The sequence below is a fragment of the Nycticebus coucang genome, chromosome Y, assembly GCF_027406575.1.
Source record: "Nycticebus coucang isolate mNycCou1 chromosome Y, mNycCou1.pri, whole genome shotgun sequence".
Taxonomy (NCBI): domain Eukaryota; kingdom Metazoa; phylum Chordata; class Mammalia; order Primates; family Lorisidae; genus Nycticebus; species Nycticebus coucang.
In genome coordinates, this window is record NC_069805.1 from 280,050 (window position 1) to 300,810 (window position 20,761).

Genomic DNA, 20,761 nt, shown 5'->3' on the forward strand with positions numbered 1-20,761 from the left:
CATACCCAGCCCCAAACTCCAACAAAAAAGCTGGAGTTGTGGTGGGTACCTTTAGTCCAAGATACTCTGGAGACGATAGCAAGAGAATTGCCTAAGCTCAAGAGCTGGAGGTTGCTGTGATGCCATGGCACTCTACCAAGGTGACAAAGTGAGACTCTCTAAAAATAAAATAAAAATAAACTTTCTATAAATGGAATAATTTCTATGTCTATTTTGGATCCACAATGTAAGACTTAGTCACTTAACCAATTCTCATAACATTTAGTACTGCCTCATTATAGAAAACAATATCCATTTCCCTTTTGCAGTTGTTTGAAATTTATTCAGTTACTGAATCTGATCTGATATCCATGTTATTAAGAATTTTTACTGTGGGGCGGCGCCAGTGGCTCAGTCGGTAAGGCGCTGGCCCCATATACCGAGGGTGGTGGGTTCAAACCCGCCCCCGGCCAAACTGAACCAAAAAATAGCCGGGCGTTGTGGCGGGCACCTGTAGTCCCAGCTACTCGGGAGGCTGAGGCAAGAGAATTGCTTGAGCCCAGGAGTTGGAGGTTGCTGTGAGCTGTGTGAGGCCACGGCACTCTACCGAGGGCCATAAAGTGAGACTCTGTCTCTACAAAAAAAAAAAAATTTTTACCGTTAAGGTCAGGCACAGTGGCTCACGCCTGTAATCCTAGCACTCTGGAAGTCTGAAGTGGGTGGACTGCCTGAGCACAGAAGATTGAGACCAGCTTAAGCCAGATACTGTCTCTAAAAATAGCCAGGCATTGTGGCCAGCACTTGTAGTCCCAGCTACTTGGAAGGTTGAGGCAAGATAATCGTTTTAAGAGTTTGAAGGTGGGCGGCGCCTGTGGCTCAGTAGGTAAGGCGCCGGCCCCATATACCGAGGGTGGCGGGTTCAAACCCGGCCCCGGCCAAACTGCAACCAAAAAAAAAAATAGCCGGGCGTTGTGGCGGGCGCCTGTAGTCCCAGCTACTCGGGAGGCTGAGACAAGAGAATCACTTCAGCCCAGCAGTTGGAGGTTGCTGTGAGCTGTGTGATGCCACGGCACTCTACCGAGGACCATAAAGTGAGACTCTGCCTCTACAAAAAAAAAAAAAAAGAGTTTGAAGGTGCTGTGAGCTATGATGCCGGAACACTCTATCAAGGGTGACAAAGTAACTCTGTCTCAAAATAAATTAATTACGTTATTAGATGTTAGTATTTTAGACTAGTTTACTGTAACAGCTGCTAACTGGTAGTGGCTGCCCGTTGCAGTATGTATACATTAATGTATTGCTAAGCCATCAGAAAGAACAAAAGTTTGACAACAGTCACCTACAGTATCAGTATTTAACCTGTCCCAATTAATTCACCTTAGATAACTATGGTTAACAAGTAATTTTTAATTTTTGGTAAGCTGATTTTTTAATCCAAGTCATTCTTTGTTCTGTTCTTCCTACCAAAATGTTTAAAAAAGCAAAGACAAATCATATGAAGTAAACCAAAATGCTGTCTATGTGCGCCATTTCATGAGGTCTGAGATACACATATGTAAATGTGAAACCACAGAAACAGAAATATATGAAGCTCCCCTATCAACACTAGAAGTACAGCAAATTGAAATGTGCATGGTGACTCAGAAAGGACACTGTCTACTGTATTTCTTAGAAATGAAATAATAGACCATAAGACCATAACACTGTCTGAAAACTTCTTCAGTGATCTACATACATAGGCCTTTAGATTTCCAATCCAAATAAAAATCCTATTTGTATTCCAGGCTTATAACACCTTCACCATGTATTCAAATATTTCAGTCACCAGAGTTTCAAGACATTACGTCACAAAGAATTTCAGAGGTCAAAAAAAGAAATCAGATTTCTACTTCAGGTCAAGAGTACAAATTCATTATGAACTCTCTGAACATTAAGCCACGACTAACAGCAATATAAGATTGTGATCAACTTTTTATTTTAACAAAATCAGAATAAACAAAGCACATGCAGTGCTAGCATCTAAAACTAATACAATATGCAATTACCTAACTTACAGTGACTTGAGATGCCATGTTTACATTCAGCAAGTTCAATCTATTTTTATTTACTCAAACTATTGCTGGCTGATAAAACTGAATGTAAAAGTCACTGATTATGGCAATACACAAGATAACCACATGTTGGAAGATTTCAAATATGCCAGACAATCACTGAAAACCAAACTGAACAAAAGCCTAACTAAAGAAAACTACAAAACCTTTTGAGAATGTGGACACTTCTTATCTATAGAAGTGCTTTGTTAGTATCTTAAGAATATCAAAACCTTGGCATATTTTAATTTCAAGTTGCCAATTCTGTCTTAAATTATGTCAGAAAATAATAGCTACATTGCCAATGCTGGGTCTGCTTAATTTGACTCAAGTTTCATAGGACTTAACATTAAAAGCTCACACTACCCCAAATGCATTATTTCACATACGGTGACATTCAACATTCAAGTGCCAGTGTTTTTTGTACTGTCTTTTGGTCAAGTGTAACTTTCAAAGAATCAATTTTAGGCTTACAAAAATAAATATTCGTCAAAATGTTCAATAAATACTACATAAATTAGCAGCAAAATGTATCTAAAATCTACCATGTGCAAATAGTTTTCTTCTTAACTGTCATTCCATGGTCCCGAATAAAATTTTAGATTCTAGTCTTTGACAAGCTGTGTTCAACTATCTCCAAGAGACAAAATACGATTGGAAGTTTCAGAACACTTACACAAGACACACACATATATATATACATATACAAATTCTCCAAATGTGCAATAAAATAAGTATTTTGTAAAAAGTTATGGGCAAAATGTACAAGAGTCTAAACCTATACTAATTGAAATAGCACCATAACAAATGACCTCAATACTGTCAAGTGCACCCACTTTAATAAATTTTTAGAACAAGGCACAATATACTTGAAAATCTATTGCACTGCTGAGAAATTTTTGCCAACTTCTTTTGCCGCTGTCAAGATTTGTTTTTTTTTTAAAAGATCACTATATTCTGGCCACAAAATCAACACAGAATTCCAAGTGAGAGAGGTGTTTTTAAATGGTGGACAATCATCTTTGGCCAAATTCAGCATAAATAGACTACCACTACAATGGAAACCTATGCAACTAAAATACATTAAAACTGCCTTATATAGAAACTTGTGTAGTTTAGTACGTATTTCCAACCTGTGTGAACTCAAGGATTTTAGTTATTTTTAGATTTACAAAGTCTACAAGTGTAAGCCATTTTAACATTTCAACGCAGCTTTAACAGAGCAATGTGAATCTGCATTAATAAAGCCTGCTGCATAATCCTTTCTGTTCATAACTTCTTGACCAAAAAACATCAACACTAGCATGCATTAAAGACCAGAATCAAACCAGGCCTGTAAGGAGGACTGGTAATTGCCATGGTCAGCCACTCTACCATTCCTATTTTATTTATGGCAGGCATGAAAAAAAATCTAATTCAAAGACATCTCCCCTAAGCAAGTTATCAGACTTTTAAACTTTTACTGTAAATATTCTCACATTTGCCCAGCTTAGAACTGCCTAAAGATTAAATAAGAAATCAGTATATTTACCAGCATTAACTTCAAAGAGTACTTTCAAAAATGTTAATGTTCATACATCTCGCATTATCATGACTGAATGGCTAGAGTAAAAGGTTGTAAAAGTGCCTATCCAGGATAGAGTGAGCCAATCAGAACTTAAATCTACCATAGTTTGCCACTTTAGAAAGAAACTATGCTTTATGCTGTTTTCTCTTCTAGTTTGCCAAATACTAGAAAGTCTTAATGAGGGCTACTATCTTAAAGGTTTTTCTTTTAACATATTTAGGAATGAACTGATAATTCCTATAAAGTGATATCACACCTGTGTACCAAGGTTTGATGTTAGCCCAAGTTCAGTAAATTTATTTGGTTTAAACAATTGGTATCTTGAGCATTACTGAGCCAACAAGACATCAAAATAATAAGTTGTCTAAAGTTAAAGTCACAGTACATTAACAAACAAATGATCCTCAGTCACAAAATTATAAATGCAGTTTGGGGTGGGACTAAGCAGGAGGGGAGAGTTAAATCCAAACTACAGCAATTAAGTCTTCAAATCAACTTCTGAATAGAGCTGCTGATTGTTCCTTTCATTTCTTCTTGTGACTTTGCTCTTCCTTGAATGTTTAGGAGAATCATAGCTGATAACGTACTGAAAAGTTCTTGAAGCTACACAATATAGTCTGGCTAAGTTACATGTGGTTTCCGTATGAGCTTGTTTGAAAAGTTGGCTTTTTTTTTTTTTTTGCTGCAAAGCAGATTCAGTTGCCCCACCAGTCAACACCCTGGGAGTTATAATTTCCTCCATATCCATCACTATTGTAGAAGCCTCCATAGCCACCTATTAAAGAAAAATGTTTAAAAGGAAAAATTAAGTCATCTACTCTTAGTAATTTTTCTTTTCTTCCCCCTCATGTACTTTAATATACACCTAGAAAACAGTTAAGAGCTGGAGGTGTGTTCCTTTCAAATTAAATGTCCCCATTAAATCATGCTTTAAAAAAACGTGATTGGGGGGCCCTTCTCAATGAAAAAAATTAACATTACCTCCACCAAATCCTCTGCTGCTGGAATGGCCGCCTCCACCACTGCGGCTGCTGCTTGCACGACTACTACCAAAACCAGAACTGCTGGAACCACTGCTCTGTCGATAGTCTCTGGCACCGAATCCTCCACTGAATCTACTGTTGTAGGGAAAAATATTTTGTGGTGGTATGAGTACAAATTCAATTAACATGCTACCAACTACTGCTTAAACTTCTCCATTCCCAATGTAATTTTTCTGTTGAATTCTCATTTTGTTTTATTGTTTCCGAAGCCCTCGAAAAGATGAGGGGTTGACACTTAATTCCATGTCACCCATTCTAATTATCCCTTGCCCAAACTATTTACTTCAATTGTTATATTTTAAATCTGGAAAACGTCTTTCCCCCCAAAAGTTAATGAGTACCTCTTAGAACGTCCACGACTGCTACCCTTGTAATGGTGTTCATAAGCCATATTTTCCAACCAAGATGGCACTTCTTGTTTAGCTTCGACAAGAAGATCCAACAAGTCCTTTGTAATATTTACATTTCTTTCATTAAAAAACGAGGTGGCAAGGCCTAAGGAGTAGGAAAATATGTATTAAGGCTGGGTTACCATAAAATAGCCTCCTGACCTTACTTCCTCATATAGTACATTAAGTAAAATACAAACTGAGTAAGAGATTAAAACAAAAGCTTTTAGTTGGCTGATTAATCTCACGTGTTTCCTTGAAAGTAAGAGTTCTAGTTGTAAGATTCTTTGTTAAATCCTTTAGCTGTATGCAGTACAATTCAACAAAAACTAACAACTAACTCCTTACCAAGGTTCCCCACACGTCCTGTACGCCCAATACGATGTACATATTCTTCAATATCACTTGGCAAATCAAAATTGATAACATGTTTCACATTTGAAATATCTAGTCCTCTTGCTGCCACCTGAAAAAATAACTTACATTAAAAAAAAGCAATATTCAAATATGATTAACAAAAAAACAAAATATACACACAGCTGTAGCCACTAGAATTGGGCTTTTCCCAGAGCGGAACTGGTGGAGTGCCTCCTCTCGATCTCTCTGTGATCGGTCACCATGAATACTGGTACAAGCATATCCTTCATGGTATAAGAAATCCTCCAGAGAATCTGCACCCTTTTTTGTTTCCACGAACACTAAAGTCAATGAATCTTTCCCTGAAAAATTAAAAAGTTTTTTTTTTTATTAGTACTGACTTGATATTGCTGTCTGATCTAAGTATTAATTGCATTAATGAATTATTCCTGTGCCTTTAGACTGCAAACTACAGGCAATTTATTATTTTGAGACAGAATCTATGTTGCCCTGGGTAGAGTACCATTGCATGACAGCTCACAGCAACCTGCAACTCTTGGGCTTAAGCGATTCTCTTGCCTCAGCCTTCCAGCTAGCTGGGACTAAAGGCACCCTCCACAACCCCCAGCTGTTTTTTGTTGCAGTTGTCATGTTTAGCTGGCACAGGCCAGATTCGAACAGCTAGACTCAGTGCATGTGGCCGGTGCAATAACCACTGTGCTACAGGTGCCCAGTCAGACATTATTTTAACAATGTTTAGAAATGGGAACAAAAGCTAAAGACTAGGAGTGAAAGGGAAAAGACAGAAAAGTTGTATAAAGAGATTCTCCTTATTATACCTGACTATTATTACTCTTAATTTTACCTGTTGCATTTAAGAGATCAAGCAGAAATGACCGTTTATCTGACTCTTCCACCCACACTACTTTCTGGGTAATATTCTCAGAAGTTGAGCCTACTCTGCCTACAGCCAAAAAGATATATTCATCCAAGAAGTCACGAGCAAGCATCTGGAAAACAGCAAGAAAAATAATAATTATTATCTTTCTAACACAGAAAATTACCTGGAAAATAATTACCTACACGAATAAACACAAATGAAAATTTTTTTTTTTTTTTTTTTAAGCTAGTCTTACTTTGTTGCCCTCAGTAAAGTAGCATGGTGACATAGCTCACAGCAACCTCCAACTCTTGGGCTCAAGTGATCCTCTTGACTCAGCCTCCCAAGTACCTGTATGCCACTCAGGCAATGGCCACAATGCCTGGCTATTTTTAGAGATGTGGTCTCGCTCTTACTCAGCTTGGTCTCAAAATGGTGAGCTCAGACAATCCACCCACCTTAGCCTCCCAGAGTGCTAGGATTGTAGGTGTGAGGTACTATGTCTGGGCTCTAAACAAAATTGAAACAACAAACATTACCTGTATTTCCTTAGGAAAAGTAGCACTAAACATCATGGTGTGACGAACACCCTTTGGTGGCATAGTATCTTGTTCAACTATACGACGAATCTGAGGTTCGAATCCCATATCCAGCATTCTATCAGCTTCATCCAACACTAAGTATCTGTTATGAAAAATACTCAGTTGTTGCTGGCTCCTAATCTATGTTAAGAACAGTGTGTTTAAAATGAATTATACTAACATGTCCATGAAGGTATTAAATATTCTAGTTTGTAATCTAAACACATGAAACACAAACTCACTTAGACAAAAAGCTTAAGATAACATCACTAAATTAGCTATACATTGATAATTATGAGACCAACTGCCTCAATTAAAATTTATTTTCGCTCTCCATATTGTCATTTTAAAAAATTACATAGAAAAATTAGTAAAACTGTATTAGTAAAATACAAAAGTTATGACCACAAAAATACAAAAAATGTTGTACCCCATATGGGAAAAAAAAAAATAAATAAATCAACATACTTGCAGAAGTCTAATCCAATTTTTCCTCTTTCCATCATATCCACCAGGCGTCCTGGAGTGGCTACTAGTAAGTGGCATCCGCGTTCTAAGTCCCGAATCTGTTGACCAATATCAGCACCGCCATACACTACACAAGGACGAACTCTGGATCGGTATGAAAACTGTGAGCAAAAAATTTATCAGTAGTTATAAAAACATCATTAGAATCGGAGAAAAAGGCAATAATCACTAGAATGAATAATTACTTTTCTGGCTTCCTCATAGATCTGAACAGCCAACTCCCTTGTTGGAGCTAAAACCAAGGAGATTGGGTATTGTTTGCGGCGTCCATATCTTCCATTTTCCTAAGAAATAAATGTCATTTTAAACATAACTTTTTTTTTTTAACCAAGGGCAACATAATGAGACTCTTGTCTCAAAACAAAAAACCATTTTTTTGAGACAGAGCCTCAAGCTGTTGCCCTGGGTAGAGTGCCATGGCATCACAGCTCACAGCAAACTCCAACTCCTGGGCTCAAGTGATTCTCCTGCCTCTGCCTCCAAAGTAGTTGGGACTACAGGCGCCTGCCACAATGCCTGGCTATTTTTTGGTTGCAGCCATGATTGTTGTTTGGCGGGCACGGGGCTGGATTTGAACCCACCAGCTCAGGTGTATGTGGCTGGCACCTTAGCTGCTTGACCCACAGGCACCAAGCCAAAAAACCATTAAAGAAAAATAAGTTTACCAAAGCAATATTTCCTTTATAATTTAGTGATTTTATCTAAAAAAAATTTTTTTTAGTGGATACAGTAAAAATATCAAAAGAAATGAAATACAGCTGGAACTGTTTTATACAGGTCAACAGACATTTCTTATTTTACAAAGAAAGCTTTACCTTCACAGCTTTCAAAGCCTCTCCTGGACCATCTGTATATATCTGACTCAGGATGGGCAAAAGAAATGCAGCAGTTTTTCCAGATCCTGATAAGAAAATACTGGCTTATGAACTGTTATACATTCCATTTTATTACAAGAGAAATTTTCTTACTTTTAGGACCAATTTTCCAGAAAATACAGTAAACTTACCTACCTACGCTAAAAATAATTTCTGTACTCTAACAATGAAATTACTTACTTCTTTGCACTTTAATTTATACAAACACAACCAAAGAGGCATCATCTTCTACTTCAACTTTCCTTTTCAGTTACTATACACCGTTGGAATGTAAAGCAAGGATCAGTAAACCTTCTGCCTAACAGTGTAAGACTTTTGCAGACCATAATATCTGACTACATTTGGAGCTAAAGACATAAACAAATGCATATGGCTCTGTGTGAATAAACTTTTTTTTTTTGTTGTTGAGACAGGGTCCCACCCTATGCCCCTAAGCAGAGTGCAGTAGGCATGGTAGCTCACCACAAGCTCAGACTTGGGCTGCGGGCCCCTTGCTGCCTCAGCCTCCGGAAGCTGCTGGGATTACAGGCACTTGCCGCGGCACCCGGCTGGGTTTTTCTATTTTTTTCCATGAGTTGGGGTCTCACTGTCACTCAGGCGAGTCTCGAACTCCTGAGCTCAAGCGATTCTCCCTCCTCAGCCTCCCACAGTGCTGGGATTACAGTATGTGAATAAACTTTTAAAGAATAAACAAATGCCTACAGTTTCTGGCTGTGACATAACATGAATTCATGTATCTGTATCTGTTTTCCCTAATGCCAAAAAGGAGGCTGATGATTTGCTGTGGTATCCTCCTACAAAACCAGATTAAAATACTAGGTTCACCTCAAGGATCCAAAGGTATAAAAAAACAAAGACACATGTTTATCTATCTAAAATGCTAAATACAGGACACTCAAGTTTCCTCCCTTAAGAACATACTACTTTTACGGCAAGTCCAGTTAAGTATTCTTTTCATTCTTTATTAAGTAAGCTTACCTGTTTGAGCACAAGCCATTAAGTCTCTTTTTTCTTTAATAATGGGAATAGCATGTTTTTGCACTGGAGTAGGACGAGTGTAACGAGTAAGCTCAATGTTCCCCATGATAATTTCTCCCATCTCAACATCACTGAACTGTGAAGAAATTTAACCAAACCCAAGTAAACACAGAAGTAAAAGCAGATAAACAAAAACATACTCTATCTCTGTAAATTATTAGACTAGTAATGGGAGTCACTAAATGTTAGTAATTTACTTTTTCTTTTTTTTATTGTTGTAGTTTGGCCGGGGTTGGGTTTGAACTCAACACCCTCCGTATATGGGGCCAGCACCCTACTCATTGAGCCACAGGCACCACCCTAGTAATTTACTTAATACAAAGCATCTGAAAATAGTTTTCAGATGGACTTTCAAAATGGACTACTGAGTCTTATCTACATATAAAAAATTTTTTCATTGCTGTATTTACAAATACTCTATTACCAAATTATTCATAATAGTGACACTAATTGCCATCTTTTTTCATCATCAAATGTTTTTTTTGTTTTGTTTTGTTTTTTGGCCGGGACTAGGTTTGAACCCACCACCTCCGGCATATGGGACCGGCGCCCTATTCCTTGAGCCACAGGCGCTGCCCATCATCAAATGGTTTTATTACTAACTCTAAAAGACTACAAAAAGTCAAACTTACAAAAAAAAAAAAAAAAGAAAAAAGTCAAACTTACACTTTCAATATGTGGAGGACAGTTATTCCCAGTTGCCTCGACTGGTATGTCATCATATTTCTCAAAGTTAATCCCAGTGTTTCCTCCAGAAAAAAGTTCCCTGAAATAAAATGATTATATACACATTATATATGGTAGTAAGTTTCACAATAATTAACATACGTTTCAAAAACTTACTGCTCTAAGCGTTCACTTGGTGGAAGTGGTTTTGACCAATCATCTTCATCTGATTTGTCACACCAACGACTGTGTCCACTGCGTTCAAATTTGCCAAAGCCAGTTCTGTCACCACGACTACCAAGACCATCATAGTCACTTCGTCCCCTATCATCAAATCTGAACAGCACAGGAACCAGAGCATGTTATTTAGCCAATATCAAATTACTGATCTCCAGAAATATACTTAGGTATTATCTGAATGATTGAATACACAACCACTCTTCAAGAATGTCAACAATCAATACTCACATTGTCTGTGAAATAAGGCCCATTACTAATATTAACCAGTCCTTGTCTGTACAGAGATTACACAGATTTCATAAGCTAAGCATTAGATTTTAGAATTCTTTAGGACATTTTTTACATTTTAAAAAATGTGACCACCTAAATACACTTAGTAGTGGGACAAGTATAACACTGAATTTGCCATCAGATATAAAAGAAAAAGATTTGTGTGACAAGACAAAGTTTTAGGTTTTCAGTTCTATTTGTATAAAACAGAATACAAGAGCCAGAAGGCTAAGATGCATTTTTCACACTGTTCAACCAAAGTAAAGTGATTAAAAAATGTCACAATGTAACCAAAAATGTCAACTAAGAGATTGCAGTATGTCTAACAGCATATTCTATTTTTATTTAATTTCAGAGATTAATTTTAGTATAGATTTCTTACAATTAACTAAGTAACGAGTAAACCAACTATAAAAGGACACACATAATCTAAGAATTTACCTTCCCCTCGATCCACTTCCACGATCACTGAAATAACCAGGCTTTCCTCTTGAATCACGAGACCCAAAACTGCTGTATGCGTCCTTATCTTTACTACAACTCCATCCCGAACTGTCCTTATCATATAATCCTTCAATAAAAAAGCAAGAATTAGAACCTGAAGCACTTTTATATAATTTCACTTTCTCAAATACGAAGTTTTTCATGGATATATTCATTTTACCCTAGTGTAAGCAAAAAAACAAACAAAAAAACTCCACAATGGGTTCCACAAACAGAAGTTTTATAATCTTTCTTATTCTACTAGAAATTATTAAAGTGTTGTAAAGTAACTTCATGTCTAAGAACAATGTTCTAAAATAATACCACCCTTAAAAGAATAAGCTTGCACAGTCCACTAGTACACTCTATTACTCTACTATACCACAATAATTCTTACTATGTTTCATTCTTTTTATAAGTGCAATACACCCTAAAAAAGTTAATTCATTATTTTTTTTGTTGACAAAGTCTCTTTCTGTTAACTGAGCTAGAGTGCAGTGGCATCATCAGAGCTCCCTGCAACCTCAAGTATCTGGGCTCAACTAATCCTCCTGCCTCTGCCTCCCGGAGTGTTGAGAACATGTGTGAGCCATTGCACCCTAAAATAATTATTTTAATGATATTGCAGCCAGAGTGTTTTGTTAAAGTTATAGCTAACCTAAAGAGGGATCCCAATGCAACTAATAAATGTTTTATTCACATATTTTCATCCTTTTTTTCATTTGTCTTTGAATAAATCCTATCCATCAGTGATATATTTTTAAAAAATTATTAAGAACTGATTTTTACACAATGATGAATTCAACTATATCTATTTGTGGATCCATACTATTTGTAATAGTTTGGATCTCCAGAAATATACTTAGGTATTATCTGACTTACATTAAGTTTATTAAACTTACATTAAGTTTCTTAGTTATGTTGTCCCATCCCTAAGCAAAACAACAAATCCTGAAATGTTTAGTTGTTAAATCTAAACTCGTTAACACTTGCTACCTACAAATAACATATAAAAATTACATAGTAAAAAGCTTAAATTAAAAAGTGATCTACATAACAAATTACAATAAACATGTCCGATGTCTTAAGACAGAAAATTTTAAATTCATAAATAAAGCTCCATTATAAGCAGTTTAACATAACTAACTGGATGTAGCAAGCATCATGATAAACAGGGACTCATTTAATGAAGAACCTGGAGAAGTCAACTTGTTAACTATCAACAGCAATATAAATGGAACTATAGTTGAGCATCTTCAATACATAAAAAACAATCTGGCTTCATTTAATAATATCTAGAAGAAACAGATCAAATAAATGCAAGTAATCAATACAAAACAAGGAATTTCCATGTGACCTACTTTGTTTCACAAGACTTTGAAGATTCCCTCAGAAGTGTTTCCTATAAAAGTGTCCATATTTAAAAGCTACCCTTTGAGAGTAATTACTTTGATAACTTCAGACATAGTAAGTTACTGCATTATTATTATAATTCAAAATCATAACTCATTTAAGTCATTATACCACTTTTAACTAAAACAAAGATTTCTCAACTATTGAGATGAATTTCTCTAAATTTTAAGTTAATTTCTATTAAAGTACTGGCAAGGCTTTTTTTCAGTACTAACAACTGAAGTAACAGTTGTTACCATTGTTACTGTGTGTAAATACTCACATATACACTACTTTTTTAAGAGTCCAATCATATTGTGTAATCTTAACATGCATACTTGGAGCTCCGAGACCAAAAAAATCCCTCTTTTCAATCAAATTTCTACATCTATAGACTAATGAAAGAATAAAAATAAAGTTAATTTCATAATTGTTTAATGGGTTAAGAGCTCAAGTTGAACCTTTTATAAAATGTTTTAAGTCTGCAAGTTAATAAAGTTATTTTTCCTCTGACAGATGACCAATGTCCTTTCCTAGCTAAACAGATGTTTATAAACTCCTCTTATCTAAACATTATAAATTACTACCAATTCCCTTTAAGGCACTTAATATACACTGGGGGCGATTTCAGACAGATACATTCTAAGCATTACTAAGAATATCCATGGTGAGAGAAATTCTGCAGTTACTTTGACAAAAGAATGCTATCATTAGCTAAGAAGTCTTCGGTTACAAAGAAAGATACATGAAATCTACTGACAACACATAAAAAGACAACCCCAACCACAGTTTACAGTATATTTTCTTTTTTCTTTTTTTTTTTTTTTGGAGAGACAGAGTCTCACTTTATGGCCCTCGGTAGAGTGCCGTGGCCTCACACAGCTCACAGCAACCTCCAACTCCTGGGCTTAAGCGATTCTCTTGCCTCAGCCTCCCGAGTAGCTGGGACTACAGGCGCCCGCCACAACGCCCGGCTATTTTTTGGTTGCAGTTCGGCCGAGGCCGGGTTTGAACCCGCCACCCTCGGTATATGGGGCCGGCGCCTTACCGACTGAGCCACAGGCGCCGCCCTACAGTATATTTTCTACCTTCCATGGACTTCACCCACCTCTAACCCTTATCACTATTCTTCTTTACTTTTGGTTTTAAATACTTTTAATGACCTTTCTTTATTCCATACATTTTACATCACCCCTTTTGGTATAAATGCAGTGCTCAAAATGTCATCTCAAAGATGCGTTTGTAACCATCTATCACTCTAATATCCCCCTTATTGAGACAGTCTCAAGCTGTCACCCTGGGTAGAATGCCTGGCATCATAGTTCACAGCAATCTCCAACTTGGCTCAAGTGATCTTCTTGCCTCAGTTTTTCTATTTTTATTAGAGAGAGGCTCTGGCTTTTTTGCTCAGGCTGGTCTCAAAGTCATGAGCTCAAGCAATTACTGGCCTCAGCCTCCCAGAGTGCTAGGATTGCAAGCATGAGCCACTATGCCAGGCCACCCCTTATAATCTTATAGTAAAATGTAAATGACACAAGGAAATTGTAAATAAAACAGAAAATCTTTCAAATGTCAGTCAAAAAGTTGAGACCAATCTGCCCAGCTTATGGACAGTGGTAAAAAAGTCAATCTTTTAATGCTTATATATTCCACAAAAACTCGTTTATTAGGGCAACTTTTTAAGAGTTCAAGTACAACTGTATCACCATGCAGGTGTTTTTACAGTGAGAAATATTCACAAATAATACCACTTTCTTTTTTTTTTTTGTAGAGACATCATTGTACCGCCCTTGGTAGAGTGCCGTGGCGTGACATGGCTCACAGCAACCTCTAACTAATGGGCTTAAGCAATTCTCTTGCCTCAGCCTCCCAAGCAGCTGGGACTACAGGCGCCCCTCACAATGCCGGGCTATTTTTTTGTTGCAGTTTGGCTGGAGCTAGGTTTGAACCCACCACCCTTGGCATATGGGGCCGGCGCCCTACTCACTGAGCCACAGGTGCCGCCCAATACCACTTTCATGTTGTCCTACTGCCAATGTTTACAATAGAGAATGTACTGTAGGTGAAACTATACAAAATATAAGTCCTCAGTTTGTCATGGAAACAAAGGACTATCCACTATTGAACTGTACATAAACTCTGAAATTATAAAATGTTGGTTTTTTTTGGATATAGAGTCTGTCACCCTGGGTAGAGACAGCATGGGATCTTAGCTCACAGCAACCTCAAACTCATCCCCTGGGACTACAGGTGCCCACCACAATGCCCAGCTAGTTTTTCTGTTCTTAGTAAACACAGGGTGTCTCTTTTTCTCAGATTGGTCTCGAACTCCTAAGCTCAGGTGATCCACCTGCCTTGGCCTCCCACAGTGCTTGGATTATAAGGATAAGCTACCATGCCTAACCAAAGTCCTAGGTCTTAAAGATAGGACTGAAAGAAGCACAGGAGGAGAAAGAACTGTTCATTTACTTCTCAAAGGTATTTTACTTTCCCCAGGCTTTGCCTAAGTTCAAAACCAGGTGAAGTTAGATACAAAGCTCCTTCAAAGACATACCTTTAGACGCTTCCCTGTTCCTTAAGTGAGGAGGTATATAGCGCCCTTCTAAGGGAGAAAACATAGAATTAAACATATATAATATCCCTCCAAAATGTCTGCTATTAAAACATAGGCCCTGAAAAACCTATTTTTTAAATATCTATTACATGAATTAGTTTGTAAATGAGGAGGGAAAAACATCTAATGAAAAAAATACTGCTTCCTAAGTACAGTTTTTTCTTTCCCTAAACAAAAAGAACAAAAGGAAAGCAAATTTGAGGACTTGGATCATAAGAGTAGAAACCAAATATATCTCATCAGTGACTAAAAATCATTTAACAGAATGTTTTCAAAAGCTCAATTTATAGGAAATTGACAATCATTAAATACACTGTAGCATTACTGCAATGTAGTCCCCTAAGTTAAAAAGATAAGTCAAACACCCAGCAAAAAACTGTTTTGTCTATATTGGCAAGCTGAAGATCACTAAATAGAAATAGATGAAAAGCTGGAAAGAAAAGATTTGAAGAAGGAAACGTTTTAATTTTGAGTTTCCTAAATTATGTGAACAGACTTGCCTGAAAGAAGACACAAAAGGAATTAACTTTTGAAGGTCAACTTTAATTACCTGAAATCCAAATTTCAACAAAAGATCTTACTTTTGGATTTAATTAAATCTCCCAAAAACTGTCCCACAATTGGTAAAGTTAAATCTCTGGAATGTTTATATTGGAAAAATGGAATGGAAAAATAAGTTTTGAAATTAATTTACCAGACTTCAGGTTTTTCTAAAACCACTTGCTTTCTTTGGTTAAATCTTGGTTCAAATCCCTGACACTTCCCCTCTACCCCATACTATTCTCAAGCCTCCAAAAAACATAAATACACCCCCCCCTTCTTCTAAAAGAAGCTTTTATATCTAAATAAAAAAAAAAGTATATGGCTAACATATTAAATTTTTTCTACTTGAAAAAAAAATCAGCAGAAATTGGTTTTAAACCTTGGGCTCTTCATGGGGAATGGGTAACAATAGGGGTAACACAGAATGAACAGGTTCCCTTTATTAGATTAATATAATTCAGATCAGTTCACAGAGGAACAGGCATAACCCACTTCCATTATGGGAGGCAGAATTGGTTGAACACAATGTTTTCTATAATGTGTATTACATTAACTTTTTCCATGTTTAACTGTTTTTCATTAAAAAGAAGAGGGGTCTTTTGGTATCTAGATACTTCACGTGGTAAAACTGCAAAGAAAAAGCTTTAAAAAGATTCTAGTGGAAGATAATTTTTACTTACTACTACTTGCTGTACTTCCTCCTGCTCCTGCGCTCTGATTATCAGAAGAGTTCAGGTCTAGACCGGCAAACTAGAAGAGAAGAGATTAACAGTTCACATATGCTGACACACTATATACTACTAAAGTAAATAACAAGCACAGACAGTATCACAAAAGGCAAAGCAAACGATCTAGATTCTAGTCCTTTCTCATACCATTTACTAGCAACCTGTCTGACTCTCATAGTTTTTAGGTGCTTTTCAACTCTACAAAGGACAACAAATGCTATTGGCCTCACCTAGATGTGCCTAGTAGTTCCATCAATAAGTTCAAACTCACTCATTCACTGGAAAACTTTGTAACAAACTCTCAATAGTAAAAGCTCTGTGAACAACAAACTAAAATGTAATTTTTAATATCCAATTTAACTACAATCACAATGGAAGAATATTCTCAAGACTATTGGTTTTTTTACTTAGTATTTTAAACTTAAATCTACAATTAGAACATTTTTAAGATTCCTTAATCAGTTTACACCCTAGAGACTGCGCAATTGTTCTTAATTAGGATAAATTCCTAACATCAAAAGTAAAAAAAAATTAACATCATCCACCATATTTTGACTGTGGCTTTTACATTATTATTTAACATTTGGCTGTATAGGTGCTACTGTTTTATTTCTCTTATGCTACATATAAGACAAGTTCTGAGGTCATAAAGCTAAAAAGTTTATACATTTAAAGTTTTAAAATTTATTTAATCTCAATTCCTATCTGCATACTGATACTTGTAATAGGTGGAAAATTACGTTTTTCACTTCAATGCATTTCGTAATTTCTAAGAATGACACAGAAGTAGTGGGAAAAACAAAAATAATTTTTACTCAAAAGCACAAAATATCAAAGCAACAAGCGATATTAACACTGTTAGAAAATTCCTATACCTGGGCGGCGCCTGTGGCTCAAGGAGTAGGGCGCTGGTCCCATATGCCAGAGGTGGTGGGTTCAAACCCAGCCCCGGCCAAAAAAAAAAAAACAAACAAATAGAAAATTCCTATACCATGTTTATCCACGGCGTATTAAAAGCTCAGCATGGTTCCAAATTACATACATCTTCAATTAAAATATTCTCAATAGCAATTCTAATTTGCTTTCGCCTTAACGCCAGTGACACAAAGTAATTTATCAAGAATTAAATGGATTCCATCTACGCAAACAATACTACAAACAAGTATTTCCTGTGATCTGGATTATCTACTGTGCGTTCTATTTAACACGTCAAGTTAACATCACGCGGGTAGGACCGGCGACGGTGGTTCACGCCAGTAATCCCAGAACTCAAGGAGGCCGAAGAAGGTGGATCGCTCGGGTTCACGAGTTGGACACCAGCCTAAGCCTAAGCAAGAGCGAGACTACATCTCTAAAAATTTTCCCGGGCACTTGTAGTACCAACTGAAGAGAGAAGATCGCCTGAACCCATGATTTTAAAGTTGCTGTGAGCTATGACGCCACAGCACTCTACCACAGGCAACAAAGTGAGACTCTTTGTCTCAAAAACGAAAGGGTTAACATAACGGTTTTTTCATTTGTTCCACCTGCCACATAATGGTGGTAGGTGAAACAATACTCTTAAAATTAAAAGGCAGACTGTGGAATCACTGTGGAATCCCTCATATTAAGTTATAAAACCAAGTAATGCCACTGAGGTTTGTTTAACAATATCACAGGAATTCGTTTTATTTGTGTGAAAAAGAGAATGACTTAGGCCTTCTACGAAAAGCGAGAGGCAGAAAAGCAGGGACAAGTAGTTCACTCAAAGACGTCTGAATACTGCCAAGGAGAACAAGCCTGTTCACACTTCTATATTATGTATCTCGTACCTCCTCAAAGCACCTCAAATGAACAGACCCCTTTCTTAAAGAAGTAAGGATCCAAATTCAAACAATTTCAACATCTTCCTCTACCGGCAATAACGAAACTACCAGCCCAGTCTATCAACATCCGGGCACTTTTCCTTCGACCAACCCCTTCTACACAAAAAACACACTGCTCTGGGGTACAGGAAAATCCACTAACTCCCAGATATTAGAAAAACCTGTAATACTGTCCTAGGACCCTAACCTTACAGGTGTCTTCTCGCTGGCGTCCAACTTCCATTTTCTCAAGACACGGGTCAAGAGAAGCCCGTGGCGGCCATTCTTCCCTCCCCTTCCCGCTATCCTTTTCCGGTTCTTCTGCGTCACAAAACTTTCCGTACCGGAAACGCGGTCTCGTCATCTTAAAACACAGTTGCGCGGCTACGGGCCCGCAAGAGAAACAAGCTACAAGAAACCGGTTCCCGTGTGCTTTAGAATCACTCGCTCGAGTTCCAGAGGCCCGGCCCCTCTACTAGTGAACTGCGGCTCCGCCCAGCCAAAAAAGCCGTCGCCATTTCCCCGAATAAAGGCCACATTATTTCTCTCCGCCAACCACAAGTCGCACTAATCAGGGCCGCCCAGTAAGGGTCACATTCCTCAAAAAGAAATGGTACCCTCTCGGGCACCGTCCTCCCACGCAGTTCACTAATCAGTTGGTGCTCGCAGAACGCGTATCACGAGATCGCAAAACTGCACACAAAAGCCGCCACAGTGCGAGGCCCGGTAAAGTGCCTCAGGCCCTACCTCAAACAACAATCACGATCAATCTAACTGCTACCACCACGTTTCTTCACTAGGCCTCACTGTTTAATATAGCTTCGCCCCTCTTTTCACCGCAGTCCTACAACATCGACACAAACCAGGAAATGTAAAACTAAAGTGGCTAGCAGGCACTGCGCCACATTCAAGTTAGTCAGGGAAGGAATCTACGCAGAAAGCCACAGTAGGCTCATTTCAGCTCACCTGCTGGTCCAGCCCAAGCGCATTTTCCACCGCCACATGACTCATCCCTGAAGACAACCGAGAACTCGTGGTTTCTCACTGCAGGTCCGAGTAACTGAGCACTCTAGGATCTACTACAGCAATGAAGTACGTAGCTTTGCCAGCGCTCTAATATAGCCACTCCTACGGCTTTACGTCAGCACGCAAACTTGCGTCTTTCTTCTGGGCTCTCACCAACCCCTTTTCTGCTACCGTTACTTCTGCCGGGCTAACCTCGGCGTCCGTTTATCATAATCTCGCGGGATCTTGCAGTTATCCGTAACGCTCTCAAATACTCTCCCCGCGCTATCCTACTGTTTTCGAATTCTCGCGTAGTGAGAATTCGTCGCTTTCTGCCTTTCTCCGCTTGGGGGATCTTAAACATAGCCAGTATATGCCCGCCCCCCCTCCCCGTTTCCGTTCTCTTCCTCTCGCTCCCTTTTTCTTCCCTTTTAGTTTCTGGAAGTCGAAGTTTAATAAATTTATCCGTTCTATCCCTCGCCTGCCTTTGAGAACTTCCACCAAAGTCGGAACTAGTTAGAAAACACTGAAGCCGAGACGGCTTACGGTCACAAGACCCCAAGTGTCGGGCTCAGTGACCATTTTTGGTGAGGTCTACACAGTGGCTTCAATAGAGTCTTCTGGCTGGGCTGGCGAAAGCACAGGAGGTGGACAGAGAGACTCCTCAGAGAGGGAAGTCCGCAGCGGGTGCGAACAACCAGATGGTTCCCGGCTTGAGTGGCTTAGGCTGCCGGGGCGGGGCTAGGAAACCGAGATACCTCTCGGTTCCTGGCGGTGTAAGTGCGCCTGATGCGCAGACTGCCTGTGTCTCATACCGTGAGGAAACAGTGAAACAATTGTAAAGTGAATGACGCTGTTGCTGACACCTTCGCAGGGACTTAATACGTTTTCTGGCTACCGCGTAGGTCACATTAGGTCCATCGTTTTAATAAACGCTCTAAAAACTGGCCACGAGTCATATACTGTGTCCGCGAATACATAGGGCCCCTGGAGTTTTGAATGACTGTTGGTTGCTCACATGAGGGCTCAGCAATATTCGCTGTTGCGACGGGCGCCTGTAGTTTCATCTACTCTAGAAGCCGAGGCAGGAGGGTCACTTATGTCTATCGGTTTGAGGTTGCTCTGAACTATGAGACCAAGGCCACTCCACCCTGAGGGACGGAGAGACTGTGTCAAAAAAAGCATGAGTGACTGTGCCTTTTTTTTCTTTTTGAGACAAGAGTCTCACTATGTTACCCTCGATGGAGAGCTGTGATGTCACAGTTTACAGCAACCTCAAACTCTTGGGCTTAAGTGATTCTCTTTCTTCGGCCTCCCGAGTAGCTGGGACTACAGGTGCCCACCACAGCAACTAGCTATTTTGTTGTTGTTGCGGTTGTCCTTGTGTTTAGCAGGCTCGAACCCCCCAGCCTCGGTGTATGTGGCCGTCGCCCTACTCACTGAGCTATGGGCGCCGAGCCTGTGCCAGGTATTATTTATTTAATTACTGAATGATACCGATTTGTCTTTATTGAAGAACATCTTCGTTGCTTCTAATTTGGGGAGGTTATGAATAAAGATGTTATGTTTGTGTGCAGGTTTTTGTGTAGACAAAAATAATAAATTGCTGGATTATATGGGTAAACTAGATATGTTAAAAAACTATCAAA

The 20,761-nt window shown here is 38.4% G+C and overlaps 1 protein-coding gene and 1 long non-coding RNA gene across 3 annotated transcripts; one reads left to right on the forward strand and one right to left on the reverse strand.

Annotated features, from left to right (window-relative positions):
• Positions 1 to 497: 497 nt before the first annotated feature.
• On the forward strand, positions 498 to 1,169 carry LOC128578990 (uncharacterized). Its single transcript, XR_008378017.1, has 2 exons — positions 498 to 837; positions 1,114 to 1,169. It is a non-coding gene; the product is annotated as an uncharacterized LOC128578990 (long non-coding RNA).
• A 763-nt stretch (positions 1,170 to 1,932) lies between these two features.
• LOC128578988 (ATP-dependent RNA helicase DDX3X-like) lies at positions 1,933 to 19,243 on the reverse strand. Of its 2 annotated transcripts, none has more exons than XM_053581317.1 (17): positions 19,074 to 19,243; positions 16,216 to 16,285; positions 14,933 to 14,980; positions 10,945 to 11,074; positions 10,171 to 10,329; positions 9,994 to 10,093; positions 9,268 to 9,403; positions 8,230 to 8,315; positions 7,600 to 7,698; positions 7,355 to 7,515; positions 6,845 to 6,989; positions 6,291 to 6,435; positions 5,606 to 5,787; positions 5,417 to 5,534; positions 5,021 to 5,174; positions 4,618 to 4,754; positions 1,933 to 4,411 (listed from the first exon to the last, which is right to left on the reverse strand). In XM_053581317.1, exons 1-17 carry the CDS (start codon positions 19,116 to 19,118, stop codon positions 4,332 to 4,334), a joined length of 1,995 nt encoding a protein of 664 aa, XP_053437292.1. In that variant the 5' UTR covers positions 19,119 to 19,243; the 3' UTR covers positions 1,933 to 4,331. The 2 variants fall into 2 exon arrangements, with proteins under 2 accessions (XP_053437292.1, XP_053437291.1); XM_053581316.1 differs by lacking the exon at positions 19,074 to 19,243 and adding an exon at positions 18,316 to 18,408.
• Positions 19,244 to 20,761: the final 1,518 nt, after the last annotated feature.

What these genes read in the sequence shown, in the direction of transcription:
- LOC128578988 (XM_053581317.1), bottom strand. Translation starts at nt 19,118, where the DNA reads ATGAGTCATGTGGCGGTGGAAAATGCGCTTGGGCTGGACCAGCAG. An exon ending in AGGAAGTACAGCAAGTAGTA is followed by an intron (nt 14,981 to 16,215) that starts GTAAGTAAAAAT and finishes TTTCTCCCTTAG; the next exon opens with AAGGGCGCTATATACCTCCT. An exon ending in GTCCTCCACATATTGAAAGT is followed by an intron (nt 9,404 to 9,993) that starts GTAAGTTTGACT and finishes ATTTCTTCACAG; the next exon opens with TTCAGTGATGTTGAGATGGG.